Source organism: Chiloscyllium plagiosum, unplaced genomic scaffold, assembly GCF_037043375.1.
Source record: "Chiloscyllium plagiosum isolate Xiang-an unplaced genomic scaffold, Cpla_swu_hap1 HiC_scaffold_33, whole genome shotgun sequence".
Lineage (NCBI taxonomy): Eukaryota > Metazoa > Chordata > Chondrichthyes > Orectolobiformes > Hemiscylliidae > Chiloscyllium > Chiloscyllium plagiosum.
In genome coordinates, this window is record NW_028270171.1 from 13,283,813 (window position 1) to 13,293,705 (window position 9,893).

The 9,893-nt window shown below is 44.5% G+C and overlaps 1 protein-coding gene across 1 annotated transcript; it reads left to right on the forward strand.

Annotated features, from left to right (window-relative positions):
• Window positions 1–5,399: 5,399 nt before the first annotated feature.
• On the forward strand, window positions 5,400–8,257 carry LOC148141214 (ferritin, middle subunit-like). The gene is made up of 4 exons (XM_087978030.1): window positions 5,400–5,501; window positions 6,877–7,023; window positions 7,357–7,482; window positions 8,102–8,257. Exons 1-4 carry the CDS (start codon window positions 5,400–5,402, stop codon window positions 8,255–8,257), a joined length of 531 nt encoding a protein of 176 aa, XP_087834156.1.
• The last annotated feature ends 1,636 nt before the right edge of the window (window positions 8,258–9,893 follow it).

Here is a 9,893-nt window from a genome sequence, read left to right on the forward strand (position 1 = left end):
CCTCGTGATGCCTGTTACCTGCCTCAGTGCCTCGCGATGCCTGTTCCCTGCCTAACCACCTTGTGCTGCCTGTTCCCTGCCTCAGTGCCTCGCGATGCCTGTTCCCTGCCTAACCACCCTGTGCTGCCTGTTCCCTGCCTCACTGCCTCGTGATGCCTGTTCCCTATCTGACCACCTTGTGCTCCTGTTCCCTCTCTCACTGCCTCGCGATGCCTGTTCCCTGCCTAACCACCTTGTGCTGCCTGTTCCCTGCCTCAGTGCCTCGTGATGCCTGTTCCCTCCCTGACCACCTTGTGCTGCCTGTTCCCTGCCTCACTGCCTCGTGATGCCTGTTCCCTGCCTCACTGCCTCGCGATGCCTGTTCCCTGCCTAACCACCCTGTGCTGCCTGTTCCCTGCCTCAGTGCCTCGTGATGCCTGTTCCCTATCTGACCACCTTGTGCTCCTGTTCCCTCTCTCACTGCCTCGTGATGCCTGTTCCCTGCCTCAGTGCCTCGCGATGCCTGTTCCCTGCCTAACCACCCTGTGCTGCCTGTTCCCTGCCTCAGTGCCTCGTGATGCCTGTTCCCTATCTGACCACCTTGAGCTGCCAGTGCCCTCTCTCTGTGTTGCAACTCCACTGACATCCAGTGTCTTAGTAAAGTGTTTTGCTTAAAGATAAGTAGGGTAAGCATTCGAATTACATCTGGAACACAGCACCTTACACTTAGAGTCATAGAGATGTACAGCACAGATACAGACCCTTCGGTCCAATTCGTCCATGCCGATCAGATATCCCAACCTAATCTAGTCCCATTTGCCAGCACTTGGCCCATATCTTTCTAAACCCTTCCTATTCATATACCCATCCAGATGTCTTCTAACCAGTTGATGAAGCAGCTGAAGGTAGTTGCGCCAAAGGCTCTACCCTGAGAAACTTCTCCAGAGATCACCTGGAGCTGAGGTGACGGACCTCCAACAACCACTAACACCTTATTTTATGTCATGTGTGACTCGAACATGTAGAGAGTTTTACCCCTGATTCCCTTTGACTCCAGTTTTGTTCGGGCTCCATACTTGGTCAAATGTGATTGACTGCACAATCTTTACAAGCTTGCCTTTAAATTAAATAAAAGTGAAGGTCTAGGCTATCTCCTAGATATATTTGAAGGGGATTTTGTCTGGTCTGTAACAACCCCTACTGCCTGCGTTCAGTCAGCCAATCCTCCATCCAGTACCTTGCCCCTAACACAACGGGGTCTTATCTTTTTTAGCAACCTCCTGTGCAGCACCTTGACAAAGACCTTCTGGAAATCCAAGGCGATTGCATCCACTCTTTCCAGCTTGCTCATTACCTCTGCAAAGAATTCAAACAGATTTATCAGGCATGACCTTCCCTTGATGAAGCCCCATGCTGACTCAGCCCTACTTTGATCACACAGTTTGAGGAACTCTGCAATCTCATCCTTAATAATGGACTCCAAATTCTTGCCAATGACAGAGATCAGGCTAAGTGTCTATAATTTCCGTCTTCTGCTTCCTTCCTTCCTTAAACAGAAGTGTAACATGCACCAGTTTCCACTCTTCCAGAACCGCGCCAGATTCCAGCGATTCCTGAAAAATCACCATTTACAATCTCCTCATCCATCTCTTTCAGAACGCTGAGGTGTAGTCCACTTGGGGGAAACTGCAGGTGCTGGAGATCAGAGTCGATGAGTGTGGTGCTGGAAAAGCACAGCCACAGTCAGGCAGCATCCGAGGAGCAGGAGATTCGACATGATGAAGGGCTTATGCCTGAATCGTCGACTTTCCTGCTCCTCAGATGCTGCCTGACTGGCTGTGCTTTGCCAGCACCACACTCTTCGACATGTGTAGTCCACCTGGTCCAGGTGATTTATCCACCTTCAGACCTTTCAGCCTCCCCAGTAGATTCGCCTTAGTGATGGTGCCTTCCACTGTGAAAACTGATGCAAAGTACCTGTTCAGTTCCTCCACCTTCTTTGTTCCCTTCCCCTACTTTCCCAGCTTCATTTTCCAGCTGTCCAATGTCCACTCTTCCCTCTGTCTTACCTTGTAGATATGTAAAAATACTCTTGCAATCCTGTTTTATATCACTAGTTAGCTTACCCTCACCTTCATCTTCCAGCCACTCTTACTTTTCTAGTTACCCTCTGCTGGTTTTCCCAATCCTCTGGCTTCCCGCTAATCCTCACCACATTGTATGCTTTTTCTTTCGCTTGTTCGCTGTCTCTGACTTTCCTTGTCATCCATGTTTGCCTCATCCTCCCTTAATATATTTCTTCTTCTTTGAGGTGACTTTCTGCTTTGCCTCCTGTTATGGACTAGGCTAGACCCCTCAAAACAAACTTGTTTCCTCACAACCCACAGCTAAACTGACTCAATCTTAACTTCTGAACTGAACTGGCTCAGCTAGAGAGCTGGCCACGCCCCCTTGACTTATACAGGTTACCTTTAAAAACATAAAAGATTTGGCCTCATTGTATAAAACAAAAGGCCTTTCATCTCTTTCCCACACCAGTCAGTTTGGAGCCTCAATGGTTTATGACCCCTCTGAAAAAAAACCAAGGATCGGTGTATACGACTGTCTCAGATGCATTGCTGGTAATATAAACTCGGAAATGTTGGAATGCCAACACCAAGCTCAAAGTCTCTTTCTCCACCGTTGAATATTTCTGTTGATGAATGTTCAACTTCCTGGAAAAATACCCAATGGGTCTCTCTATTCCCATGTCATCCTCCTGCAGGAGCACCGCACCGACACCCACATCACTGGCATCGATAGCCAACTTGAAAGGCATTGTGTAATCCGCTGTGGCTAATACTGGGGCAGTGGCTATCACAGTTTTTAGGCTGTCAGTCCGCTGTCCACTGAAACTTCTTGCCCTTTTTTAACAGTCCGGTGAGGGGAGCAGCCACATTGCTAAAGTTCGGCACAAACTTTCAGTAAAACCCTCTCAATCCCATGAACTGTAGTACTGCCTTTTTCATCGACGGTGTGGGAAATTCCCCAATTACATTCGTTTTCACACCCCGTGGGGCCATTTGTCCGCGTCCAATAACATGGCCCAGGAAGGTGACTTGGGCTTTGGCAAGTTCACCTTTAGCTAGGTTGGTCACCAAGCCTGCCTTCCAAAGTTAATCGATCAAGTCCAATAAATGCTGTAAATGTTCCTTCCACGAGTGACTAAAAAATCACCAGGTCATCAATATACACCAGACAGTTGGGTAACCCGGCAATGACCTTATTAGTCAGTCTCTGAAATGTGGCTGGAGCGATTTTCATACCAAATGGCATGAGTTTGAACTGATATTGTCCATTTGGCATTACGAAAGCCGAAATTGCCTTTGCTCTCTCTGACAGAGGTACTTGCCAGCAGCCTCTGAGCAAGTCCAACTTAGAAATGTAAGTTACTTGTCCCATCTTTTTGACACAGTCCTCCAACTATGGAATTGGATATGCATCAGTCTTTATGCGCATTGTCAAAAAGATGGGACAAGTAACTTAACATTTCTAAGTTGGACTTGCTCAGTGGCTGCTGGCAAGTACCTCTGTCAGAGAGAGCAAAGGCAATTCAAATTCCACCACCTGCCATGGTCGGATTTGAACCCAGTTCCACTGAACATTGCCTGGGTCACTGTATGAATAGTTGAGTGGTAATACCATTCTTGCCATCCCTGGAACTATTATTTTGTCAGTGTTTCAATACAGTCATTCAGGAGTCAGGAAGAAGAGTCCTCCGAGGAAATAAATTAACTCAGCTCCTCTGGTTTGGTCAAGCTTATCATAACATCTGCTCTCAGCTGACCAAATGCAGTTCTACTGTTTTTTTTTATTATCCAGAACTGCTACCATACACAACTGAACAGTTTTACCCAACATCAAATCACCTGAGGCAATTGTCATCTCTTAACTACCAGCAATAAATCACTGGAGTTTCTGGTTGATCAATTTATGTACACAGCCCGTTAAGGACAAGATTCTGATGAATATTTCATAAGCGTTTATAGACACTTACTGAGTTTGCATTTGACGTGTGAAGATTGTCACAGATGAATGAACAATGACATTATCATTGAGTTGCCATCGAAGGAGACCTTTAATTTTATTTTTGACACTTAAATACAATTTATTTTATTTGATCAGTTTAAAAACAATATCCTTTTCAATAGGTTAGAAGACAAAAAAAAACTGTGCAAAACACAGACACACATCAATTACAAATGGCAATACAAAATTAGATATTTTCTCTCTGGTCCCTACAAGCACTTTATACCACAACAGTTGATCACTCAAATCAAACCAAAATCCAGTGTCATTACCATCACCAAATATATCTTTTTGTTCAAAAAACGAGAGAGGGGGCATGGAGAAAGGCACTTGTTACTGTTCGGAATCTAATTACTTAAGAGTATCTGGTCAGCTCAAATACTTTATTGTAATTTGCTCTTTATCTTGAAGTGCAACAAAAAAAAATTCAATCAAATGATGAGGGAAAAATACAGTAAAGGCAGTTAGAATAGCATTTTGTAAGGTATAAAGTAGGTTATTCCATAAAGACCTATCAAAATAAAAATGCTGCACAAATACTTAGCGAGTCAATCAGCAGCTGAAAATTCAGGCACCAACAGACCCGCTGTCCATTTCCAGCTTGTGTTTGTAAATTTCTGTTTTTAAAAAAATTTGGATTACAAAATATTGTTTTCTACCATTCGGTGTCCCTGTATTTGGTTGGTTGCACTGCATGTTGTCCATAGTAACCACGCTTTGAATGGTCAGCTAATTGTCTTCGATACTGCTCATCCTCATTCTCATCCTCATCACTGTAAATGGCTCCACTGGGATCATGGTAGGTATGTGATGGGGGCTTCTGTGGTTCAGGAGACCTTTGGAATTGGGGCTGTTCAGCTTTAGGTGGTTTTACAGGGACTGCATAAATATCCGCATATCTCTGCGCTATTTCCAGTCTGAAGGAGACCTTTAATTTTTTTTTCTTCTTTTTTTTCTTTATTTTTTTTTCTTGTAGTGCTTATTTTATCCCCAGCACCCATGGTGTGTGTGCAGGTGGGAGACACAGTGGAAGACACAAAGTGCACGAATCTTTATTCAATTTCCACCACCAGGAAGATAGGAAAACACCCAGGTGGCCAGTGACAAGTACTGCCCTTAAGGAGACCTTTAATATTCTGATTGACTCATGAGACCCAAAATCCCATATTGTGCTGACTGGAATCTGATTGGACATAGTAGCTCTTCATGTGATTAGCAAGAGTGATTGGCATCACTGATGATGTCATTTCCTGTTTAATAAATTGTGGGCCTGCTCCTAGAGTATAAATCCAATTTCCATGATAGTGGATTTTTAGATTGGGAGTTTGTTGTTTAGGAATTGTATTGACAAAATGGCCTCCCAGGTTTGTCAAAACTACCACCAGGATTGTGAAGCAGCTGTCAACAAACAGATTAACATCGAGCTGACTGCCTCCTATCTCTATCAGTCTTTGGTGAGTCTCTGTGGGGTTAAGACTGAATCTTTGGATAGAGTCAAACTCTAGTATTTGTTTGTTTTCTTCTATGATGCTACATAGAACCAAGCTGTTTTAGTGACTATGTATATAATTTTAATGATTAAAATATATTTGATGCTAAAAAATAACTGAATCTGGCTGAAGGATGTGATGTTTTGCTGAAGAGTAGTGGGGAGAGTCCACTATCTAAACTTTTTCCTGATGGAGTGTAATAAGTCTAGTCAGTTGTCAGACTCTTTCTTTCCTCTGAAGGAGTTGCTGCATGTTTTTGCAGCTGTCCCAGCTTAAAAACAATATATTCACACTTTGGTCATAGTGCTCTGTTTCTAATGTTGGCCAAAGTCTAAATATTACTGGTTAGGAGGTGAACTCGGTGTATTGAGTGAAGGTGTTCAAATCTTAGCAGGACTGGTACACCTTAATGGTAAGGTCGTTGGGAGTGTCTCTGAACAAAGAGACCTTGGAATGCAGGTTCATAGCTCCTTAAAGTGGAGTTGCAGGTAGATAGGATAGTGAAGAAGGGGTTTGGTATGCTTTATTGGTCAGCAGTATTGAGTACAGGAGTTGGGGGGGGGGGGTTGGGATGTTGTCCTGTGGTAGAACAGGACATTGGTTAGGCCACTGTTGGAATATTGCATGCAATTCTGGTCTCCTTCCTATTGGAAAAATGTTGTTGTGAAACTTGAAATGGTTCAGAAAAGACTTACAAGGTTGTTGCCAGGGTTGGAGGATCTGAATTATAGGGAGAGGCTGAACAGGCTGGGGCTGTTTTCCCTGGAGTGTCAGAGGTTGAGGGGTGACCTTGTAGAAGTTTACAAAATCAGGATGGGTGTGGATAGGATAAATAAACAGCCTTTTCCCTGGGGTCAGGGAGTTCAGAATTAGAGGGCATAGGTTTAGGGTGAGAGGGGAAAGATATAAAGAGACCCAAGGGGCAATTCTTTTTCATGCTGAGGCTGGTACAAGTATGGAATGAGCTGCTAGAGGAAGTGGTGGAGGTGAGTACAATTGGAACATTTAAAAAGGCATCTGGATGGGTATATGTATAGGAAGGGTTTGGTGGGATATAAGCTGGCAGGTAGGACGTGATTTGGTTGGGGTATCTGGTTGGCATGGACAGGTTGGACCGAAGGGTCTGTTTCTATGCTGTACATCTTTGACTCTGATTGTAGCTCCTTCCTATCCCTAGAGTTGCTGCATAGTGGCTTGTGAAGCTAGTTGAGCCAGTTTGTCCTGAGGAACAACACTGCTTGAGTAAAGACCCTTAATTCTGTCATTGAATCACCAGAAGTCTGTGACCACTTGGGTCACTGCGTGTGATGTGTTAACAGGATAAAGATTCTTCTTTCAGATGTCGTACTTTGACCGGGATGATGTTGCCCTGCATCATTTCTCCCAGTTCTTCAAAGCTCAGTCCCAGGAGAAGCAGGAACATGCAGAGAAGCTGCTGAAATTCCAGAATCAGCGTGGAGGCAGAGTCCTCCTCCAGGATGTGAAGGTGGGAATATGGAGGGTGAATGGCAGCTTGCGTGATGTGGCTTCAAATCAGTGACAGGGTTTTCACATCCTGAAGGGGGTGTGGGAATTCAAGTTCTAGTCTAGCTTTCTGTCTGATCTTGGGATCAGCCCCATAGACAAGTCTGAAATCCCCTGTGTAGGGGAGATACACAAGGAGCAGTGAATTCTTTAAATTCCACTCCATGGTAAGGAATATATTGACCTGTCTGACTCTTGTGGCTCCTTTAATATCATTGACAAATGTGCAAGGTGAAAGCAACCTGAAACAGCTGGTTGTTCTGATCCTTAACTGTCCTTTGTTTCCATGTTTCAGAAGCCAGAGAGGGATGAGTGGGGTAACAGTCTGCAGGCAATGCAGGTTGCCCTGGATCTGGAGAAGAATGTGAACCAGAGTTTGCTGGATCTACACCAACTCGCCACTGCCCAGACTGACCCTCATGTAAGCTTCACCACCTCATTCTCATCACTGCCTGACCCTCAGGGCAACACTTCACACTGGCCTGATCATTGCAAAGCCACAAACTGTTTAGTAATCTAATGTACTTCTGAATATGCTACATTTCCAGCAAAGCCTTTAAGAATCTTGTGGTAACAACACTAAATCCTCCTTTTGGCATTTGGTCAATATCTGGATGAAACTGAGTTTTCTCTTCCCTGACTAGCTGTGCCTCTGTATTCTCCAATGTGTTGTAGATTGGAGAGCCACTGGAGGGGCAAAACTGGTGCAGCAAACTACAGTTCATCTCCAACGAACATTGGAGGGAGTTTCTGCTGTTTTATTTTTGAGGGGGGTGGGGGGTGGTGATGTACCCTCTGGATCTTGTCCAATGTTTATCCTGTACTTGTTGGCAAAATGTCTAGTCTCTGTGGGAGGTTGCTGTGCATAATGACCACTGCCTTTCTGTGATCCTATGTGGTGAAACTCCTCCTCCTTTCTCCCCCCCCCATAGTTGTAAACAGCCTGAATGATGGAGAATGAGCTGCATAGGAGCTGATCACTCCCATGCTCCCATGTTCTGACTTCTCTTTTAATATCTGACACTCTACCTTCCTTCCAGCTGTGTGACTTCCTGGAGACTCACTATTTGGATGAGGAGGTTGAGATCATCAAGCGACTTGGGGACTACATCACCAACCTGAAGCGTCTGGGAGCTCCTGAGAATGGGCTGGGAGAGTACCTGTTTGACAGGCTCTCGCTGGAGGACAGCAGTTAGTGGGACATTGAATACTGTTCGTGTCTCACTTCCTCTTTCTCTGGATAATGTCAAAAGTGGCTATGTTGAATAACTTGGACATAATTAAAGAAAAATCTACCCATGTCTGATGCTTGTTCCTATTACTGATGCAGGTTTAATGTCCATTTACAGGAGCTTGAATTCCAGTAGAATGATCAGTGATCTAACAGATTTCTGGTGATCACACTGATCTCTTCCCTACTGTAAGTGGGCACAGTGGTGGAGTACCAGTGCAGAACTTAGATTCCCTGAAATGTGTGTTTGAAACCAATGCTTGATCCTTGTTTGTGAAGGCAGATCGGGAACACATATGGTAAATAATTGGTTTGGAGCCAACATAGGCTGGGCTTTACACCAACTGTTCTGAATTGGGTGCACAACTCCATTAGAATAAAATCTTTCTTTTCCAGTGTGTGGGAAGGAGAGGCTGGTGCAGATGATGGCCTGAATGACCAACTCTCTCCAATGAGCCAGTTCTGATCTAGTAGATCCTACAGGCGAAGCAAGCTGATACAATTTAAAGGTCTATTTGTATTGGCTTGGTCTATCTCATGTTCCTCGTAGTAACTAAAGTATTTGTCATATTAATTCACATGTACACATCTCTCTCTTCCTTGCCCACTTCCTGCTTGAGGTAGCAGGAACTCTACTCCTTTAGTAGAAAGGAATGGAGACAGCAAATTGACCAAAACCATCCATCCGATGTTGGCTCAGGTAGAAGACAGTCACAGCAGTGGGAACTGACCGATTATAAAACTCAATAACCATGCTAATTCTGCTGTGCTGACCTTTGACCCTGCCAGTCCCAGTCTCGTAAAGCTCAATATACAACATTCTAGAAACTGAATTCAAGCCATTGCTGAACAGCCCTTGGCCTATGGGGGAATTCATGGCAGCAGCTGTCTGCCAAAGAGCCACTGGCATCTCTTTCGTCTCTCTAGGAGGACAGAGGGGGAGTTAGTGTGGGCTTGGACAGTAACTGTGTCACAAGCCTGAGGTGAGAGTTTCATAAATTCCCACAAGTGGAACAGGGGTTGGAGTTTTGCTGCTGCAGTCCCAGTCTAACGGAACTAGCCCTTCTCTTATTTTCTTTCAAGCCCCACTCCCCTCCCATAAGAAACGATATTGTCTCAATATATACATCAGCACAGAGCAATTGGGCTGAATGACCAGTTTCTGTGCTATTCATTTGATGTGCAGCTGCCAGAAAATATCTCCTCAGTAACACTCAGTAGAACACTACAGTGCAGTACAGACCATTTGGCCCTCAATGTTGCACTGACCTGTGGAACCATTGTGAAGCCCATCTAACCTACACTATTCCATTTTTATCCATATGTTCATCCAATGACCATTTAAACGCCCTTAAAGTTGGTGAGTCTACTACTGTTGCAGCAGTGCATTCCACGCCCCCTATTACTGAGTTTAAAGAAAAAGCTATCTCTGACTGATATCAATCACCTCTCAATTTAAAGCTCTGTCCCCTCATGTTAGCCATCACCATCTGAGGAAACAGGCTCTCACTGTCTGCCCTATCTAATCAAAAGACCTTCCCTCCATTCCAAGCAATATCTTTAGTAAATCTCCTCTGAACCCTTTCCAAATTTCCAAAGTT